Source organism: Parasteatoda tepidariorum, chromosome 1, assembly GCF_982258835.1.
Source record: "Parasteatoda tepidariorum strain Cologne lab strain chromosome 1, Ptep-v5.0, whole genome shotgun sequence".
In the NCBI taxonomy this organism is placed as follows: Eukaryota; Metazoa; Arthropoda; class Arachnida; order Araneae; family Theridiidae; genus Parasteatoda; species Parasteatoda tepidariorum.
This window is the reverse complement of record NC_141755.1, coordinates 15,869,183-15,892,655: the sequence shown is the minus strand read 5'-3', so window position 1 is coordinate 15,892,655 and position 23,473 is coordinate 15,869,183. Positions and strand designations below refer to the sequence as shown.

The following is a 23,473-nucleotide window of genomic DNA, read 5'->3' as shown; positions in this document are numbered from 1 at the left end:
CCACGTGGCTGTAAAGAGAATCGAGAGAGAGGGTAATGAAACGAATCAAACCTACATTAAAGAATCAGTTCTTTTTTTTATTTTTTAATTTTATAAAAACACATTTATTTGACAACCACACATAAACTAAACAAAATTAAATTAAAATACCCGTAACCGGATAGTAATAATCTTGTTCAAAATAATGAAAAAACCCGAAAAGGTTAGTATGAATCTTAAATTCAAAACGAAAACTATTCTCATCAAAAGTCAGCAATTCTCTGATATTTCATAAATAGTCCCGTTCTTTTATTTTTAATTTTTCTCGTTATATATGGTTTGTTTTTGTTAGTCAGATATTTTTTAAATGTTTTAAGACTTAATAGTATTTTTAACCTTCTGTATCCCCTTGTTGCTTCAATGAAAGAAAACCGATGATGGAATTTTGACTCTTAAAAGACGAAAAATGCGAGATGACCTGGGCTACTTAAGAGGATGCTACACCACGGGAGAAACTTTTCACTGCAAGCTCTTTTTCACCTCCACAAATAATTTCAATTAAGGATTTTAATTTAAATTATGGCTTTTAATTAATGACCTTAAAATAGTATAATAATTGTTAAACATCAAATGTACAGTGCACTAAATAATGGACAACCCTAAATTACTTTTGATCTAATGATCGAATCTTCAAGTTCTAGGACTCAATATAGATGGTTCGAGGAAGTGACCTTAAACATACTAATTACCAAGTACAGACGATATTTTAAGTTGCGAAATCAGGCACAAAAACCTACTTTCTCTGAATAAACATGCCTTCTTTCAAAGGATTCGGATTTCTGATCACCAAAATATAGGAGGTTGCCGTTATCTGAGAAATATGATCCCAATAGTTTGATCAGGAGAGTTTTCCAAAGTTCGGAAACCCCTTAATGTTAATTTCACTTTTTGCGTATTTCGCTACATCTCGAGAACTTTTTAAGAGAATTGAAAACTTTTTGTACACAATTATTAAATTCGTTGATCCAAAATAATTACATGCAAAATATAATTTTTAGTAAATATTTATTATTTTTTTATCTAATAATGTCCAAAAACTCTTGAATGGTAAGTGTCACATTTACACTTAATGTAATGTGACAATTTTATTTCTAATTTTACCTAAGCCTTTAATTTTTTCTTTAAACGTTATTCCTTTTTTTCAATTTAACAATTTTTTTTATTTTTAACTTTCTTGTTGATCTTTCTCATGGTCATTGCGGTCATCGCACTTCCTGTGGGGAAAGTCAACCAACCCCTCTATTCACGCCTTTCTTCTTCTTCTTTTAATTTTAGGGGGGTTAACTAACCAATCTCTTTCCTTTAAATTTCAGACTCTCCGCCTCTTTAAATTTAATTGGTTGTAATTTTTCTGGTCCTATACCAGTTAAGGAATTTTTAAGTCACTTTGAATACATTCTCTTTTTCTCGAGCCTTCTGGCAGGTTACTTTTTTTTAAATTCTCCGCGATGCGGACTTCGGTCCGTATCGAGAGACTTCTTTTTACATTTTTTCTTAGCAATTATTTTAAATTAAATCCATAGCTGTAATAAATTTCTGTAAAATTTAAAATCAACATTTTATACCTTTAATTTTCTTTAACATTAAAAGCCCTCTCAAATTTAAGTTTTCTTTTCATATTTATTTTAACGGTTAAATTACTCGTTCTTTTATATTTAACTTTATGCATGACGCCTTTGGTTTCTTTAAATTCTCTTGTCACCCATTTCCTTTTAAAAGATATTTTTTCTGTGCCACAAAATGTGTTGGAATCATATTGTTTGTTTGTTACGAAATAATCAAAATAAGTAGTTTTACAAAAATAAATGTTTAGTTGAACAGAAAGTTTTGCGTGATTGTTTTTTTAGCTTTACCTTTATAGCTATTAGTTATCACCTTTTTTCCTTCTGTATGTGATGAGTACCTTTTTTTATTGTCATGGGCATTTACTTTCTTTCTTTGGAAACATCACAAAAATTGCATTGAATATATATTTATGTTTGGATATAGCATGACTTTATCTTATTTATCTTTAATTACTTTAGCTTCACCTTTATTCTAAATTCGGTGATACCAATTAATCCAATTTGTTCAAACCTCACATTTTGTGACCCTTTGAACCTCTTGGGTTATTGTTATCCCACATTAGCATTGTACTACCACTCTCCTTAATGATCACATTCCCCTTTATTTAATCTAATTACCCTTTTATATATTTCGGCCTTAATTTTATTTATCACGACATTTCAATAATTTACCTATTTTTAATCATGGCTATATCCAGAGATACATCCAATTATGCAACCCATCCATTTTAGTAATAATACATGAATAACTTTACCTTATACGCACCAAAATAAATATTTCAATTTAACTGTTACAAGTAAGGTATAATTTTTTTTACATCATTTTAATTATATAATTTTACGAGGCAAAATACAAAGTTTGAGCAAAATTGGTTGATTAGTTCTTGAGGAATTGAATTTCAAAAAAGTCTGATATTTAAAATTCGATTTCTGAGGAACTATTTGACCGATTTTGCAGAAATTTTGCATTTTGCCATGTGAAATTATGTTCTTTAAAATGTAGTAAAAATTGCATATCTTATAATTAAAAAATTTTTTTCGGTCATTATTAAATAAAATAATACAAAATAATAAATGTTCGCTAAAAGTTATTTTTGAATGGAATTATCTTTGGCAAAACGAATTCAAAAACTGCTTTCAAAAAATTTTAAATTTTCTTAAGACCATGGGTCAAAAATTAATAATAATATCATTAAGGACTTTGCCAAACTTTGGAGTGCTCTCCTGACCAAACTATGGGTATCATATTTCCCATATCGCGACTATCCCCTATATTTTGTCAGAAATCCAAATCCGTCCGGAAAAAAATATGTTTATTCAGAGAAAGTAGGTTTTTATGTCTGATTTCGTAACTTAAAATATCGTCTGCACTTAGTATATTTGAATCCCGCAGTCCCGATCGTAAAGACATGGTTCCCAGTACAGCATCTAAGTCAAGCGTCACTGGCTGCAGTCAATAAACGGGTGGGTGACTTTGATCAGCCTGCTTGGGGACCGAGAGTGCGCGGCATCGGTCGTACTGTTCTACCGTAAAGTGCTCGTTTCTGCTTGCAGGGTGTCAGGCTACCAAAGAAGGGGAGCCACCCTCTCTGCAGAGGATCAAAATTGCGATGGCATTTCTTCGGATCATATTCTGGGATGTTTCCCAGACCGTCACCATTACCTTAGTGTGCAGCTCTAGTGTGACGTAAATAAAATACCTACCTACCAAGTATATTCGAGGTCACCTTCTTAAACCATGAATAATGAGTTCTAGTTCGTGAAGATCTGATCCTTAGATCAAAAGTTATTCAGGGTGGTCCATTTATATTTTTACACACTGTATATATACCCACAGTGATATTACCAATTATTTTTCTTTCTTTTTTAAATTTCTATGTTACACAATATACAAGTACTGATATAATTTTATTTATTATAAGGGTTCGCCAAAGTGGCAACTTAGGCGAATTCAGGCGGAATTTTTCTGGCGGACCCATGAAACCCATTTTTTTTAAAGGTGTTTTTTTTTCAATCTTTATTGCATTGTCAGTAAGTTTAACTTCAAAAACAAAATAATCGTAGCTTATTGTCCTTAAAACAAGACTTCAAAATAATTGAAGATAATTTAACTTGATTCATAAATTGAAATGAGTTCAACTTGTTTTAAGTTTATATTAATGTGCCTTAAATTATATGAAAAAGTAAAGTAATCTGTTCCTTATAGAAAATTGGGACTCCAAAAATCTTACAAATATTTTTTAATTTAAATGAAATTATTATTGTTTCTACTAATAGAATTTTCATTCAAGTACTTAACTTTAGAAACGATATTGATTTTGCATTTTTTCTTCCTTTCTTTTTTATATCCAGAGTGATTACAGTGATTTAAATTATATTTAAATCAAATTGCTTCTTTAATAAAAATAAACAGTTTGTATGAAATGAAATTATATATATACCTTGAAAATGTTATTGAGTTCTAAGATATATTTTATAAATAAAGTTTATACATCATTATAGACAGAGTTCTCCCAAGGAAAAAAAAAGTGGCAGGGCGCTTTTCTTCTGTAAAGGACACTTAGAGTATTGAAAGGGTGTTCAGTTAACATCGTAAATATTTATCAAAATGTGTAATATTTTGTAATAACTGAATTCTATGCTGAACAATTTTTAAATTATCCTCTCATACTATTTTATGAGTATATTTCTAAAGGTAATTAATTCTCTCTCATTATCAAAATAAGAGAAAATTTAAAGTTTAGAAAAATAATTAAAAGTATGGTAAAAGGCAATCTCTGTGCATATTTTTTTTCCGAACAAATACACTAGCAAAAAAATCATTAATTGAAAAACAACTTGAAAGATTTGTCCTATAATTTAAACTGAAAATTATGATAAAATAAACATTTAAAAATGCATTTTTTTTAAATAAAAGGTAATTATTTAAAAAAATAGTTTTAAATTCATTTAAGAAATTTATTAAACCCCCCTCTCCCTCTAAAAGGAAAAAATTCTTAACACATTTTTACCAGTTGAGAATGATCCTAACAAAGTAAGTAGACACTGATAATTTTACAATTGTGTAACTATTATTTAAAAACAATGAATAAATTTTTTTTAAAAAATGGAATCTGGGTAAAAATGCAGTGTTTTTGAGGGATTGCAGCTTTTTTTTACGAAAAGGGTGCATTTATCGGGATCAAAGGGCAAGTAGGGCGGGCTTCCTTTCAAAAAACGCTGATTGAATTGAATTGCTTTTATATAATTCAACTCTTATACCACTATATAAGCGGCATCACATTTTCATTTACTGTAAAAAAACAATAATAAAAAATAAAAAAACAATAATTTATTGTTGTCATATTTAAAATTGATTTAATTATAATTTTTTTGAAATAAATATTATATTGGTGGGAAGTAAACTTGAAATATTTCCAGATAGTTAAGAGTTTATAACATCTATAAAACTAATTCGTAAGTATATAGAACAAAAAATACAAATTGAAACAATGTAATTTATGAAGAAAACTCTTAATTTTTCCCTTAATAACATTTGTTTGGGTGAAAAAGCATTCCACTAAACGCAATACTGAAATAAATAAATAAGAAAAAACCTATGCTGTAAATATTGAAATTTAGATACATCAAAGCAAAACAAATGGATAAGTTCTACTTGTATTGTCAATAAATTATTTACTGTGAAGGAAAAAATAAGCAATTCTTTCTTTCCGCATGTCTACATGAAAAGCCAATCACATATTTTGACCCAATTGTATTTTGCTTGTTGAACAAACTTCAACTGAGAAAGCAAAATTAGATTCGAATGTTTCTTAAAAGAATTGTTAACAACACCACAGTTGAAGCCATCCCAGGAAGCATGTAACCTTACGGCCACCTTGTGTCGGAAATTTCCTTTTATTGTCACGGAAATGTTTGTGCTAAAAACCTTTTTTTTTTTCAAAAAACAAAAATATTGTAGTTTCAATCCTTTCACCCTAAAAGGATCAAAAATTATTTTTAAAGTTTTTTTAAAAAAGTATTGTGACGTAGGTGCGAAAAAAAAGTGAATGGTAAACCTTGTTATCATAGTTGTCAATGAAAGGTAAACAGATAAGAGAAATACAAACCTTTTTTTAAGGTTTTCACGTAATCACCAATTGAATTTAAAAAGTAAGGAAAATATTTCCTTTCGATGATATTTTTATACTGGATACTGCTCAAATTGCTTGTTTAAGAAAATGGACTCAGTTTTTATGAAAATCGACACATAAAGGGAATGGGAAAAGAAGAGAATTTTCAACGGAACTAAAATCTTAAATCTATAAAAAGTATAATATAAAACTAAAACTAGCAGAAGCGTGTAGAACCATGCGAACCATGAAAAGTGACGTCACGTCCATAATGACGTTTTAGCTGACGCCACACTAGCGATAGGTTCAAATTGCGTTGTTAATTAAAATTTCATGACAAGGTGGATTTTAGCTGAGCATGCAAGACGTTGCGAAAGCAAACCTCATAATTACCTAGATTTAAGATTATTTTCCTGCTTGCAGACAACCTCGATTAAAGGTTTTTATATAGAAGGTTGTTTTCCAAGGCTTTGAATTAGGGTAATGTGCGTAGAATAGAGCAGATTGCCACAGACCTCGTCTTAAGGTTAGAAGGTTTACACGTAAACCACATAAAAACATTTTTAGGTTTACATTCAAAAATGTTTTCTGAGTGAAAATAAACTTTATTTTGTTATCTTCCCAGTGACCTTTTCTTCATGGCTAACCATACAAGCATCTCAGTAGATTATTTTATGTAAACACATACATAACAAAAAACATTTCACTGGACATAATGTAAATAAAAAACACTCATCTTAAAAAAATACAACTTTAAACAAACTTTCAATTTATGTTCAACCCTTTCAGCTATGAGCCATATCAATAAATTGAAAAACAAAGTAAAGTAATTTCAATATTGCAAACTTCAACAATGTAATTTTTTTGGAAGTGCAATATATCAAAACATATGAAAGAATATTCATAAAAAATACAAACAAAAAATTATGATTAAAATATACTTACTTAGTTAAACACAACAGATAGCGTACATCACACGCTCCACACATCCTGCGAAAATTTTCAGTTATCGGCAGTCGGACAAAATTTAGCGTGAGAAGCCTTGGCGCTCCCCAATTTCAGATGTCACTGCGCCACCGATTTGTAGGGTTAATGTAGTAGAATCGCGGCTGCTGAGACAGTTCTTTTTAAGAAAACAATTTGAAATTTTAGAATAGCACTAAACATGTTGCAAACTTGAATGCGACAGAAATAAGCAGCCGGATGTTTAAATTTAAGCTGATCATTTATGACTAATAATAATTACTAATCGCAAATAAAACGTCAGAAAAGATTTGCATTTTTTCTATTCGGAATTTCATATTTAATAGTACAAAATATGGCGTTTTGTTCGTGGACAGCAGAAGAAAAATATCGAGACACATTTGTGCCAGGTAAAAGATTTTAGCATGAATAATTTGTTTTAAAATTGTATAATATTCCGGAAATTTGTTCTCAAATTTAATTATTGTAACTTTAAATAAATCCAAAATTCTAACAGTCTTTATCTAACTTTTATCTTAGTTTTTATCTAACTTTTTTTGGAAAATTTCCAAAATTAATCTTATGGACTTGAGAAAATGACTTTTCTGAAGAAGTTCAATTTTTCCTCTTAGACAAAATATGCAATTAATTATATTAAATAGTATTTTAATTATGTGTTAGAGTAATATTTTTGGGATGTGCGTTTACTTTAATGTTGATTAGTAAATTAATACATACTGTTGCTTCGTATAAATTTTTAGTTGTAAGTAATAATTGTTTTTTTGAGTTTTTTTTTATTTCTTAATAAAAAATTAATTGCTTAGCACAGTAAATATTTAAATACCTAAGTTATAAAAAAAATTAAATTGATTATCTCTTTTTATTAAAAAGATAAGTGGATTAGAGAGTACAGTATTTTGCAGTTTCAGTAATAAATATTGTTTCTAGTTTTTAGTAATTAGTTTAAGTTAAATCTTTTTTGCTTATAAGGGATTAATAAAAAATATTTTAAGCATATTCTCAAATATAAAGATACCATTAGTAGAGAATTACTGGGGATATTTCCGTATCATGATCTGTCGCGCCAACTACAATCGCTAAGGTGCCAAATAGATTTTAAACTTTCAAATTTTAAAGAAACAAAAAACATATAGATGTTTGCTGGGGGTGGCTAGAGTTATACCTTTCGTGTTGGACCCTTTCTATGATGTTTTTTTTTTTTTTTTAAAGTTTCTCCCGGGCCACTACACGGAAGGGTACAATTGGTAGCCACGCTTAGGCAAACCTGTACATGTTTTCTTTTTTTAAAATTTTTTCCATTTAAAAACAATTTGGTGTGGCAGATCACAATACGGAAATATACCCGGAAGTTGCCAAGACTTTGCTATTATTCTGCCACAGATCACAATACGGAAATCTACCCGATTTAATGAATAATAATGTTTGTAATCTTTATGTTTTTAAACTTATTCTCTAAATATATATTATTTTAAGTTGAATAAAAAGTAAGTCAACTACTAAATTGATTTAAATCAATGTTAATATTATTAGGATTATTATTAAATTTTATTGAGTTAATTCACTACCATCTAACAGCTAACAGACAGATCCAACACCCTTTTTTTATAATTTGTTTTATTTAATTACTTATGTCAATTATTAAATAGTATTTTAATGGTTATGTAGGTTGTGTTTAGTTACAAATTTTTGAGTGATTTGAATAAACCATATTTATTTTATACCTTGTATTATAAATTATTTTTTATGTGTTATGTCTATTTTGCTTTCTTTAGCACTAATCAGTTTATTTCAGTTTTTCAAAGAAATTGACGCATTTAGTATTCAAAAAATGTTTAATTAAAAGTTGATGAAATATTAAAAAAAAATAGCTTATCTCTAAAAAAATAGATTTTATAGATAAACACAGAAAATGTTGCTTTTGCCAGGAAGAAAATCGGGATTCATGAATTATTTTGTAAGAAAAAGAATATAAGATTGTGAAGATTCAGATATACTTAATTTCTTAGATTATTGTATTAAATTTAGTGAAGAAAATGTTGTTGACATAGTAACAAATCTAAATACCATTGAATCTAATACAATAATCTAAATACAATTTGTTTATTATGTGTTTTTATTGCAACTAAAATTACTGTAATTTATTTTATTTAGTATTTCTATAAACTTTGTTTTTATTGTAGGTGTATACGCATGTACAAAGTGTGGCTTTGAATTGTTTTCTAGTAGAACAAAATTCCAGCATTTTTCCCCATGGCCATCATTTACAGAAACCATTCATGATAACAGTGTCATTAAAGTGGAAGAAAAATTTAGGCCTTCTCTAACATATAAAGTAATTAATTTAATTTTTAATTTGAGTTATGTTACAAAATGTATATATATTTTTATCATTAAATTATGATCATGAAATTTCTTTTAAATGACCTCATCATTGTTAAAAATTGAAATACTTTAGGGAAGGAAAAAAAAAACCCAGTTGAATTTTATACACTCTGTGGTCTAAACTGTTTCAAATTAAGTACTTTTCAGAAAACTTTTTCACACATTTTCTGACGCAAGCATATTTTTCAAACTTGCACTAGTAATTGTATTTAAAAAATTAAATTTTGTTGGTAAAATTGTTAAAATCAATTTTTTCTTAAATCTTTGCATCATACTATTTATACTTGATCTGAAAAAAAAAAACTTTAATTCTAAGTTTTAGATATAGTGATATCGTTACTTCCAAAGTAAAAAAAAATATACAGATAACAAATATATGAGCGTACACTTTGAAACTTTTACATTCTGATATGGGTCTATAGTTATTTATAGCATATCCATTTTGGATCTTGAGACATTAAAGATTCATTCTCATATGGATAATAGTGATTAACAAAATTTCAAATGAATATTTTTAAACTTTCATTTTGTACATTGCTTGTTATTTTTGCCATCTAATAAAATCACTTTGTTTTACAAATTTAGTATAATGAAGAGTAGCTGATTTTAATTTCAAGTAATTTAAAGCTTTAAAAATATATAAAATTTCTAAGTTTAACTTTATGAATATGAATACACTTATGCATTTGTTGATTGAAGGGATATTGTTTTATTTCTTATTTTACCAGCCATTATTTTTACTTGTTATTTTATTAGAATACGAACTACATATTTAATTTAGGGAAAGGTTTAAAAACAAATTGTTGTATTCTTTAAGTTGTTGAAATTAAAAGTTTAACATTGTCCAAATATTTTATTTGTTATTATTATTATTATTATTATTATTTTTTTTAAGTTTGTTTAACTGTTGCTGCTGCTTTTTTCTTTTGTACAATAAAATTAATGCACTAGGAGATCAATATAATTGAATTTTGTAAACCACATTTCTCTGCAAACTGCTGTAAACAATGATAATTACAGTTAAGAAGTTTCTGTAACTGTAATGAACTGGAAAAATATTTGCAAGCAAAAATTATTTGCTAAGAGGTTATAATCTCTAAGGGAAATTGATAAATATTTTTTGTTCTTTCTTCTAATGCTATTGATAATTGTAATTTTTTGTGAAAATAAGAAATATTTAAGTGCATATTTTTGCTTTATAGGATTTGTATTTATATGTCATTTCAAAGCATTAAGAAAATTGAACTGATTCAGATGCATATTGCCCTATTTAGTAGGAATTGTATTGATATGGGAAATGATTTAACTAAAAATTCTGTGCTTAAAATTCTTATGTTTCATTTTATAAAGGTCTTTAATTGTTACAATATTAATAATGATTTTTGTGTTTTGATTTATCTCTATGTTAGAAGCATTGTATTCTTTTTAATACCAGTAATTTTTAAGCATTTAAATTCCTTGCCATCTTTTGCTTTGTGCTATATTCAGCACTAACAATTTCATCAATCTATCATTTTTTCTTCTTTTGCTCAAATGTATTATCAAGATTCTCTTATCTTTATGCAATATACACAAGACCTAAAAATAGTTAAAATTTTAAAAATAAAGGTGAGTGACTGAACAAAAAAAAAATAGAAAAAAAATGATTATCTTGTTTGTATGACTGTATGTATACTGGAAATTTAATAATTTGGGAAAAATTTTAATAATTTTACTAAAAAAATAGTTTTAACTTAATTTAATATTGCACTAACTAAACTTTTTTTTACAAATATAGTGACTGATTTCTTTGTTTTCCTAGTAATTTATAGTGTTATCACTACATATTAAAATTCTGCAAATACTAATTAGATGAGGTTTAAGGAATTGTTTTTAAACAGTAAAATATTTTTGCTTTATACTTTTAGAATGGTTTTAAGTAATTTTCTTATGAATTATTGCTAATTAGTTTCTAATGTGTTACTAAGCACCATAAAATCTGTTGCTCAATATCAAAATATTGAAAATTTCTGGTTTCAAAAGGGGCACTCCTATTCCTGATTGTTGATTACTTTAAAGTGCTGTTGCTATAATCTAATAATTAATGCTATAATCTGATAATATATAATCAAATATGTCTCTTATGTTTTTAACAAATAATTTAAAGTGCTATAATCAAGGCATTGAACATTTTATTTTGAATTTTTAGATTTCTTGTGGAAAATGTGGAAATGGCCTTGGTCATGAATTTGTAGGAGATGGGCCTGGTGGGAAGTCCAGGTTCTGAATATTCTCGGAGTCCCTCAAATTTGTTCATAAGAATGGTAATGATTTTTTTCATTGAATTAATTTATGAGCTTTAAATTAAATATAGGGTGACCCGGGGTAATTCACGATCACTCTGTTTCTGGGGTAAATAATGATCACCTAAGTTTTATTTTTAAAAAATTATTTTTTTTTTTAATTTGAGACATGGACAAGAAATCTTGAACACTTTACTAAAGTATAACTACATTTACTTAATAATAGTTTTTTGTTTAATCTAACAAAATAAGTATCTTTTAAACTGCTTTCTGTATTTTCCATTTCAAAGATGGGTTTCAAAATGTGCACATTTCTGCAAAGATCCCCTTCCTTCTCTTAATAATATATATTTTGAGTTATTTTCTTTTTCTTTGATATAAAAGTAGAATTAGCTTTTGTTTAATTGTTTCATATCTACTGTAAACATTATAATTGATTATAGGAAACAATATCAAATGTTGCCCCCTACAGATGGGGTAATTCCTGATCATTGTCATTTCTTCTTATAAATAGTGTATAAAATAGCTAATAAGTAGCTAATTGTATTTTCTTAAATAACAGTTCATATTTATTAAGTGGAACAACTATGAAATATATTTTAACTGTCATCACAAAATTTGTTTTTAACTGTATACAAGACTGTATTCTGATTTGCACCATCTCTGGTTTGTTTTACCATGCTTCGATCTTAATTTTATGTTCGTACATTGTTAGAATAATTTTTAAGTTTATAAATTAGCCTAGTATAAATATGGTGAGAAATTATTGACTTGAAAAGGATACTAAGCTAGAAAGCAAAATTAGTGAATTTCTTTTAATGATTGAAAAGGAAAATTTCAGTGTGAAAGCTGCTGCCAGAGCTGTTGAGTTGACATACCTTACTTAACTTTACACTTTCACTTAATGAAGTTAAAAAATCCAGCAAAAGTAACCCATGTGGGAACTCTCTTATATTTCAGCAGAACATGAGAATGAGTTGGCTGATTGCCTACAATGTATGGCATGATGCAAAGATTTTTAGGAAAATTTAAAGTGTTTATCTTGTAAAGTGTTTATCTTGCTTGCTTTTAAATAAATTGTTTTATTAGCTGCTTAAACATATCTTTTTTGTTTATTTGTTTGATCTTGATGTCTTATTTGTTAATTACCATTATATAATTATTTTTAAACAGCCCCTTTACAATAAAAACTGGTGATCAGTAATTACCCCAGAAGTGATCAGTAATTACCCCAGAAATGATCAAGACCAGGGGTAATTCCTGATCACTAAAAACTTAAAATCTTTTAAATTCTAATTAGATTTTCAAACAAAAGAAGGTGGCATAGGACTCATCTCATATAGCCTCAAACTTCCAATAAATATTAAAATTTTATCTTGAATAGTTTTTTCACAAAATAGATGTTTGCATTTTTTGATCAGGAATTACCCCAGGTAACCCTATGTTTTGTTTAATTGCAGAACACAAACATATTCAAGACATATTTTATTATATAAATGATCTGGAAAATATAAAAAAAAGAATATGTTGTTATAAGTATTGCCAATTTTTATTAACAATTTATCAATTATTAGGATTTCTGATTTGAAAGATTTTAATTTCTATTACAAAGCTTCTCTTTCAAGCTTTTTAGAATGAATGAAATGATACATTTTTATACATATATATTATTAAGTGGTACATTTTCAAAAATTCAAGTATAATTTTTTTTTGAACTTTTGCATATTTTTTTAAAATTTTGATGAGTTGCTGTATTAATATAATTTGATATATTTTGATTCTTTAAATAAATTTGGACTGAAAAGCTTTTTTTTGGACATCTAGCACTGCAATATCGTTAACTAATACTATAAATCAGTGATTTTCAATGTGTATGTTTAAACTGTAAAGGTGTCTCTCAGTTTCTGCTGAGGTGACTAGACTATAAATTAAAATTTATTGGTTGTAAAAATAATATAAAAAACTAGTTGCATGCAAAAGTTATTATCTTCCATTTATAACTTTTTTTATTTATCACATATTTAAATTATCCAAAATTAATTCTCAAGGTATTTTACGAATACTTTATCATCCAATTTCGTGTAAAGAGTATTTGTCACCTCTTTGTCTTCTTTATATGCGTACAATTTTATATAAACCTTGATGAACTCTGTTTCAAAGTAAGAAGTAAATCTTTATTTATACTTTAAATATATCTTCATGCTCATTTTGTAATGCTATAGAAGTTCTATATTAAAATTACCGATTATTGTTAGATTTAAAATGCAAAATAACGACTTGAATATTACAACTTGACAAATAACAACTTGAAAACAAACTAATGACAATTTAAAAGCAAACCAATGATAACTTGGAAAGAAGTACAAGGTTAGAGTTCGTTACATATCAAAAAATTTTCTTTGAGTACATTTTAATCCTGACTATATTTTGTTATCTTTACTAAGATTTCATATGCAGCCTTGTATTTACGCATTTAGTTGAAAATTTCAGGGTAGAGTAATTAGTTATATTTACATTATTTTATTTGGGTATTAGAAAAGACACTTGCATAAGAAGTATACAAAAAAAAGTGGATGCTAGGTATATTGAAGTTTGAATTTATTTTTATTTATCATATTTACCACTAAAACATTACTTTTAAATTATTTTAGTGTTATCTTAATTTAGTGTGATGCATTTTAATTCATTACACAAAGCCACTTGACTAATATTTTATTTATTAGAAATTCGAATATATAGAAAATAAATTATTACTATTAAAAAACTTTGATTATTTGGCAATTAAAGAAATAAGCTTTAAAAAAAAATAGTCTTCTTACATTTTTATTTTTGTATTTTACTTTGATATACACAAAATGCCTAACTTTCTGTAAACCAATTTCAAGTTGTTCACTGTGTAAGTTATTGCTGTATACTGAATAAAGTTGTGTGCCACTATCCAATCTCAAGTAAAGTCAGTTTTATTTTCAAAAGATGGATATTTTGTTTGATTACATTTCCCTTATTTAAAAAGCTTGATCAGTTGTTTTAAAAATTAAAAGTAAATGTGCTAATAAAATTTCAGTTGCCAAATAGGTAAATGACTGTAAAATGTATATTTCTTGCCCTTTAAGAGTGCAGTTTTTAGCAATACTTATTAAAAAAATATAAAATAAAATAAAATTAAGATTATTTGATTTATTGGTTCAAATGTGCACAAACAGCCAGTCTATAATTCGCAAGTGCCTGTTGCAGCACTTGATGTCAGTTTTCGGCTCATATGCTGGTTTGGAATTCTGAATCTTTACGATTTGCTCCCTCCGAGCTGTGTAGAATCATTGTCTAAATGAAATACTCTTGAAGTATTCCTAATTTAAATTCTGTACAATTTTTTTTATACAATATTTAAATTGCTTTATGTTGCAGAGTCGGAAGTCAAAGATGGGGGACTCCAAGAGACAGATCGTAAAGTAGGAAAGAATGAAAATGAATTTGAAGAAGCTGAAGTGGAAAATGGCAGTGCAAAAGATGCCAGTCAGGATGCAGCTTGTAATAGCAATGAAATGGGAAATAGTAATAGAAATTGCAATTTATTTTAAGACAACTGTACCCGAGTCTCTGATTACTCAGTAGTCTAATTTCATTTTATATTATTTTACGCTATTAAAATTAAATACTTTTTTCATCTTTTATTTAAATGAGAAATTGGCCACAATATTAGCTTGTTTTTCATCAAACTTATAAACTATCAAATAGTTGATATAAAATATTTTTAATAATAATTTTGTTGCATTATTTTCTTCTAATTATCAATACAGAAAGAGTGAACTATGTTATGGTGCAAATTTGGATATATCAAAACCAATTTGTATGTAGTAAAATAAATCAGGCAAATCTTTGGATAGGGAGGGTTTAAAGTTGTATCTAAATCAAGTCAAATCAGATCAAATAAATCAAAATGTTAATTAATACATGTCAATCCATATTTCGTTTCTGTTATAAAAAAGATATTTTAAGTTATTTTTGAAGTAACATAGACATTACTTCATCTAATGAATTTGCCTTAATGATTCATTTTTAGAATTCAATTGTCTTTTAATTCATAGAAATTTCTTTCTGTTTTTTTTGGGTCTTGATTTGTGTTAAGTCTCAATTCTAAAGTCATAAAACTAGTCAATTATGCTATTCTGTCCTTGGCTAAATTGCAAAAAATGTTTATTTATCTATTGTTAGTCTTGCTACCAAATTAAGATGTATTAACTGTGATATTGATGAATGCTCAAGGTTAAAGTGCAATTATTGCTGATGTTGAAAGTTGACATATTTTTGTTTTTTAATATTTGCAAGTTAAGACAGGTATTTTTGCATAGAATTATTTTTATATTTCTTAATTTTTTGTTTTTTTTAAATTTATGAATGTTAGAAAAATTATATATCTTTGTATTTATTTTGAATAGGATTAATAATGAGGCAAAAATATTTTACTTTTAAATATTCATGTATTATATTTATTTTGAAGTATTTTTTTTAATCTGTATGGACAACTTTTTCTCAATATTACACATGAAAATTTTAAAAATATTTAAAAAATATCTATTTTATAGCCTTGGTCACCAGTTTCATTTCTTCTGCGTGACAGTTTCCTCTCATATTTTAAGATTCTTTCAAATAAAAAAAAAAGAATACGAATATGCTTCCTGGAACATATAGAAAAACTATTTCTTACACTTCTGATATATTTTCAGCTTGTTTTGTCAGCAATTGCATAATTTGCTTAAAAAGGATTGGACATCCTAAATTAGTTTTATGTTTGAAATGTAAATGGTACCACAATTTTGGGGCATTTTATAAGACAATATAGCATTTCAGTCATAAAAAGTATCAAAATGATATGTGTAAAATTCTGAAAAAGTTTTATGTGTGTGACAACTATCACTAGAAATTAATTTATTAGTTCTACGTAGAGAATGGTCAAACCAATATTCTTTTTTCAGTTTATAGCATAGCAATGTTAATTGCTGACCAATTTTAAAGCGAAACATAAATATTTGCCCAAATGTAAATATTCGCCTCACTCTCTTTCTTGATTTAAGTGCAATTTTTTTTAAAGATATAAAAGTGTAATAATGTTACCTACCAATATATTTTTTTTGAATACATTGTTTGCTATTATGCTATACATTGTTTGCTATATAACTGCCACTGCAGTTTTATAAAATTTTTTTTACAGAACTGAGGCAACATTTGTAGATTAAATTAGTTTAACGTGGGAAAGAAATTCAATGTATGTCAAAAGGTTTTTCATTCTTTCAGTCAATGTATCTAAATTCCTATGGTACAAATGGAAAAAAAGTTTTATTTTTTCATTCTTTAACTTGTTGAATTTTTATGCATATCTGAATTTTTTAATATTGGCATTCAATGTATATAAATACCCAGTGAGGACAGATATAATGATTCTGTATATTTCAATGCAATGTTATAATATATATTTTTATTTACATGTTACATTATTATCTATATTTACTTCTTATGTTGTAGAAGAGAGTGTAGACATGAGCTTTTTGTTTTGGCTCAATATACTAATTATAGTACAAAGTTTAATCTATCTTAAATTGCTCTCTGTAGGTATTTAAATATATCTTGATCTTTTTTTTTTAAAAATATTTGTATTAACATTTTTCATGTGCCAAAACAATTTGATAGCTTTATTTATTGAAATATATCCTTAAATTAAATCCAATAGTGTAACTTTACGCAGTCCATACTCAATGTAATGACCCTTTGCCATTCACACAAAAATTGATGTTATAACATGAATAAAGAAAAATACCATACTCATACCTAAAAATGCTAATTTTGGATAAATATTGCTATGCTTTAATGAGAATTGTAAAGCTAATAAAATAATGCTCAACCTTATTTATGTTTATATATGTATAAAAATCCCATTTGAAATAATGCATGATTGATAAATTAAATACATTTTTTTTTCACTTGGCGGCCGCTCTCTATAAATAACATACGTTCAAAGTTTAAAACAATTTTAATCCAGCAGATGAGATGTTAGTAACACATGTTTTAACTAAAAAAAAATCTCCCAAAGGGACTAAAATTACTCAAAAAGAGAGAAAGTTATGTTTGATCAATTTATTGTACCTTTTCGAAAAGAAATTAACAATGGTTTTAAAAGCAACCTCCTAGTGATTGTAAATGGGATTTAACCCAATGGTGGTTACATCCGCAGAAAGTCATAATTAATTTATTCTCCCAAATGCTTGTGTACGTGAAAAATCTAACCCCATTTTCTGTTTTCTAACAGTCCTGTACATAGAAGAAGCCTCAAATTATTTTTATGCTGAAACACCCATTTATCTAGAACAGGGTTTCTTAACCTGTGGTTCATGAACCCCTTAGGGGTCCATGGGTCATATTTTGGGGGTCCACCGACAACTCCTAATTTTTAAAACGTTTGGATCAATAATATTGAAATAACATTGATCTTTTTTTCTTTCTAAAGGTGATAATACATACATATTTGAAACTAGGTGATCGAGATACCTCAAATTCAGTACGGACTGCACACAGCCCTCTAATATCCCTGTCTTTTTTAACATCCTCCACTAACCGGCTTTCAGTTTGCACCATCAGGGCCAACCCCCTGATGACGTCAGCTACACTATTTTTACTATCCCCTTTCAAGCTACGTATATTTGACACCTTGTTACTAGATCTACTCACCACTCAGGTTACTAGATCTAGAACTTTTTACTAAGAAGAAAGCTCAGTTTTTGAAATCTGGAACATTAGACAAACTTGGATTTGGTATTCCACAAAAGCCTCTGGTTGAGACATCTCTCAAAGTTGCATATCATATTGCTAAAAGCAAGAAACAGCATACTATTGGAGGGACGTTAATTAAGCCAAGTGCGCTGGAGATTGTTGAATTAGTTTGTAGATTGGAACAGATAAAAAAAACTTGAGGCAATTCCATTTTCAAATGATGTGACACATTCAAGAATAGTTGAAATTTCTTGCAATATCTTGAAAAAGATCATCGATGAATTGAAAGTTTCGCCATTTCCCTTTAGTATGCAACTGGATGAAACTACAGATATCTCGAATTATAGTCAACTTTTTGTTTTTGTTCGTTACGTCTCTCTTGATACTATCAAAGAAGAATTCTTATTTTTTGAGTCTCAATTGCAAACTACAAAGACAGTTGATGTTTTAGCAATGTTAAATGTTTTCTTTACCGAACAAGACTTCGGCTGGAAAGAAAAACTTCATTCACTTCGTACAGATGGAGCACATGTGAAGCTTGGCAGTAAATCTGGTTTTGCCCTGTTGGTAAAAAAAGTCTCCTAATGTTCTTGTTACTCATTGGCTTTTACATAAACATGCGCTGGCAACAAAAACTCTTCCAACCAGCTTAAGAGAAGCATTATCAAAAGTTATTAAAACTGTACATTTTATTAGACGTAGAGCTCTTAATCATCGTCTCTTTAAAACGATGTGTTAAGAAATGGACGCAGAACATGAGGTACTTCTGTAATACACGGAATTGCGCTGGCTGTCACGAGGGCAGGTTTTGAAACAATTTTTCATGTTGAAGATCGAATTATCACTTGCTCTAGAAGAGAAAGATAACTCATTCTTCGAATATTTAAACAAAAAAGATTTTACCTATAAATTGGCTTACCTGGCAGATAATTTTAACCACAAGAACAATATAAGTCTTTTAATTCAATGACCCGATGGATGCAACTATTATGGATGCAACTGAGAAATTACAAGCATTCTAATTGAAGATGCCACTTTGAAAAAAATAGAATTCAAAATGAGATATATGCAAACTTTTAAATGCTGGACGAAGTGCTTTCTCAAAATGGATCTTGGCAAGATAATTTGTTACTGAATAACTTAAAAATAAAATCTGTGAACACCTGAAAGTACTTCAAGTTACATTGAAAAAATATTTTAATTTGGATGAGATAAAGATAAAAGATGAGTTGTGGATTTGTCATCCTTTTCTTTGTGATATTGACTGTATCGATGATATGAACCTTGCCAAAGATGAGCTTATTGATCTTAGAACAAAGTCCTTGCTAAAAATGAATTTCGATTCAAAAACACTCGGAGAGTTCTGGTCTTCTGTGAAAGAAGCCTACCCATTGCTTGTAAAGCGAGCTATTTCAGCTATAATTCCGTTAGCTACAGTGTATCTTAACGAAGCCGGACTTTCCACAGTTGTGACAATAAAAACAAAAAATCGTTATCGATTGAATGTTGAACATGTTATGCGCATAGCTTTGTCGAAAACCATCCCTCAATTCAATTTATTAAGGAAAAGCAGCAACAACCTTCAGACTAAAAAATTTAATTTTAAATATTTTGTATACTATTGAAATCATAAAATTAAAAGCTAAAATAAATTAAATACTAAAAATTGATGTTTTTTGCAATTTTTTTCTCAGGGGGGTAGTCCGTGACTTCTTAAAAAAATTTAAAAGGGGTCCATTGTATCAAAAAGGTTAAGAAACACTGATCTAGAATAATATAGGAGAAAAAATTTACTATTTTCTCAATTTCGATAATGGAGAATTTGCCTGAGCCAAAGTTGTATAAAAAAGTGTAAACAGTGGAACAAAGCGGAGTAATTAAAAATTTCAAAACCACCAATCTGTTAAATCTAATTGTCGTGTGACGTTGCAATATACGCTTTAGTTTATCAATGGGAAGTAATTTAGATTTCACTAACGTTTGTGATTAAAGATCATGACCACCTAGAATGAGAATTTAGGGGCTCATGTCACTTTTCCTTCGTTTAAAGGGATTTTAAAATGTTTCTAACTTAATGTGAGATATTTAAAAATGAATAGCTAATCCATATCGAAACTATTGCTAAATCATATGATCCATTATTAATGGAAGCCTTTGGTTTTGGGAGCGCAAAAATTTTTGATATTTAGTTTTTGATGGGATTATCATGGGTATTAAAGAAATGAAACTTAATTTCTATATTTATATTGGAATTTCTCTCGTATATCACTCACTACTTACTTTCTAATCAGCATTAAAATAACATTGAATTACAATAAATTTGAATTTATGTGTATTTCTTTATAATAAAGAGTGGCTATAATGAGAGGTCATATAAAGGAGTGTTGACTGTATATGTCTTATAAAGCTTCATTTATTTATTTTTTGTTTTAGTTGCAATAAATTTAGCTTAATTTTGATGTGAAGTAGTTAATTCTATTTAGTTATTGGTTACAAGTTTAAATTTGTTAGTATTTATTTTTTTTGAAATATATTAAATAAAGGTTTTTTTTTTCTTTCTAGTAATGAAATGAATTAGAATGGCTTAATCAAGAGGTGGCACAATCATAATGTTTAGTACTCATTATCTAGATATGCTTAGACCTGAAACATGACGTTTTATATTGTTATTAATAATCAAAAATTTTAATAATCAAATTCAAATAAATAATATTTGATTTTTGTTATTTATAAATAGTTTCATTAAAATTCTGATATTTTATGTTTAAAATTTATATGGTTACCTTTAAAAAACATATAAAATCTTAACTTTTTTGTAATTAAGTCAATGTTTTATGTCAGTAGAAATTATTTGAGTTCAATTGAGTAAGTTTAAGTAAAATTTAAATGTTTTGGAAAATATCAATTTGATATAAAAGTTATTTAAGTATCTGAAAATTGTTTTTCTTCTAAAATCACACCTCTTTACATGCATGTTGAATTTTTAGTTATTGAAATTTTACCCTTGTTAAAAAAATGATTATTGACATATTGTGAAAAATTTTTTTAAAAAACTATGCTGACATAAATTGTTTTCTTGATGTATGACATCCTTTTTGGAAAATGTTTGCACCAAGAGTGATTGATGTAATAAGAAAACAAATTATTTCTGTGATGTTAATAAATAATTTTTTACTTTGCTTGTTTGTCCTTATTCCTTATATTAAAATTCTTTGACTTTTATGAGATTTTCCTTGGATACGCAATTTTCCTTTTATTGATGCTGTACCATGAACCTTTTTTACATATGCTACACACCAAAAAGAATTTTAGAAAATTTCTCTTTAAGTTTCCAGTTCCTATGAAGACTGAAATCATCAATCACAAAGATAGGTTTTTCGATTTGATCAAATTAAATGAAATAAACAAATGAAAAAAATATCAACTTTCAAATTTTTACTTCCAAGGACAGAGCCAATTCAAATTCGAAGAATTTCTTCTTGTGTAAAGCAATTCGATGGAAAACTGCCTCCGGATTGATTTCTACTTTTTCATCATGGATTCTGACAGAGCACATAAGACTTTATTGGAATTACACAATTACTACTTTTAAATTTAACATTGCCGAAATCACAACCAATAGTATTTTTACAAATTATATCTGCAAGTAGACAATTCATTTTCTTGTCTTCAATCATTCCTGTTGTTTAGCGTATGACTTATCACCTAAGGAAAAAATGTTCTCATTTGTACTTAATTGTTTTTCCTGCTATTTATTTTTCTTTTTAAATCAATGTTAACATGCATTTTTCCTTGTCGTTAATTCTTTTTCCATTTTGATATTAATACTGTTACCTGGAGCAGTAGTTTTTGTAAAAATGAGTCGATTTTTAAGTTATTCTGTTATAAAAACAAAGGATTTAATATTTTAAAAAAAAAAGTTAGAAAAATGACTATACTTTTATTTTAATATAAATGCTTATTTTTTAAATAATACAATATTTCAAGGTAGACAATCTATCCAGAATTTTAAATAATTTTTTTGTTATCACTCACTAGATACAGAGTAACTAACTTGGAACCATTTCGTTAAGAGGCAAGCAATGTGATTAAAACAATATACTGTCTTAAATAAATTTTTTCTAGATTAATTTAACTTGCTTCAACTTTAATACATAGTTTGAAATTAAACCATACTCTGTTAGAAAAAAATAATTTTATTTCGGTGCTTCGAATAATAAGAACTTTGATTTTTAACTCACTCAACTAGGTTTTAAGTTCTACTTTACGTTACACTTAACTTTTTTTTGTGAACAAGAGAACTTGAGTTGAACGCTTTCTAATATGAGTGTTAATTATGCATTTAAAAGTGGTTTACATTGCACTGTAATGGAATTGCAACAAATTTGCTCTTTATATTTCTTCGTACACAAATATTTTTAGGCGGTATTGGTATCAAAGATAAAATGTATCGAAATTAAAGTAAAATAAGTAATTTTTTTGATGCTTTATTTGTCTACTTAATTAGAAATCAAAAAAGAAAAGAAAAATTGTACATATTGTAGTTTTTTTTAAATTAAAAAAAAATAATTGAAATAATTTCACAATTTTTGTATTTTTAACGAGCTTATATTATTGCGTATTTTTGTGTTTAGACAATGTTGTGGTAGAGACATTTTCTTCACGTTCCTGGAATTATTTCAATTATTTTTTTTTTAACCAATATAAAATGAAAGAACTTAGAAATGTTTGTTTTGCTGCGTTCTACCTAGGAAACCAGATTTTTATTCTCGCTACGTTTCAGAGTGCTGACTTTAGAGTAGTGAGAGTATAAGGTGCTTTTTCTACTTTAAGGAGCTGAAGAGTAGCTAATGATAAAAAAAGCTTCCATAAGCACCACCACTTGTGGGGGCATTATTGCGCAGTCTGAGGACAAACCTAGCACAAAAATTTCAAGTTGGACTGGTTCGACATGCAACAGAAAATATTGTCGTACAGTTTATCATAGTCTGCAGCGCCATCTGTTGTAGAACTTTGTAACGAATTTTTAAACTTGTAGCGATAAAGCACTCCTTTACTGAGCAAAATGCTGCAAGTTATTTTAATAACTTATTTTAAAATTTAGTGATTTCTAAGTTTTAATTTTTAGTATGCCTGGTATTTAATTAACAGCAATAAAAACTGATACTCTAAATGTGTTAATTTAAGCAGTGATCTTGTTGATGTTTTTTTTGCTATTTATTGTATTTTTTAGATAGATCCCTTTTTAAATTGCCTTAAAATTAAAACCGAAATGAAATTTGGAAACTGAACATAAACATTACCTTTTCTCTGATGAATAGAAGTATGGTTCATTTTAACACTTTAA

General features: G+C 27.5%; 1 protein-coding gene across 2 annotated transcripts; it reads left to right on the top strand.

Moving 5' to 3' along the window:
- The first annotated feature begins 6,908 nt into the window (after window positions 1-6,908).
- On the top strand, window positions 6,909-21,305 carry LOC107450261 (methionine-R-sulfoxide reductase B1-A-like). Of its 2 annotated transcripts, XM_071180157.2 has the most exons (5): window positions 6,927-7,089; window positions 8,881-9,032; window positions 11,271-11,385; window positions 14,770-14,916; window positions 20,689-21,305. In XM_071180157.2, exons 1-5 carry the CDS (start codon window positions 7,035-7,037, stop codon window positions 20,697-20,699), a joined length of 480 nt encoding a protein of 159 aa, XP_071036258.2. In that variant the 5' UTR covers window positions 6,927-7,034; the 3' UTR covers window positions 20,700-21,305. The 2 variants fall into 2 exon arrangements, with proteins under 2 accessions (XP_071036257.2, XP_071036258.2); XM_071180156.2 differs by lacking the exon at window positions 20,689-21,305 and having other exon boundaries at window positions 6,909-7,089; window positions 14,770-17,265.
- The last annotated feature ends 2,168 nt before the right edge of the window (window positions 21,306-23,473 follow it).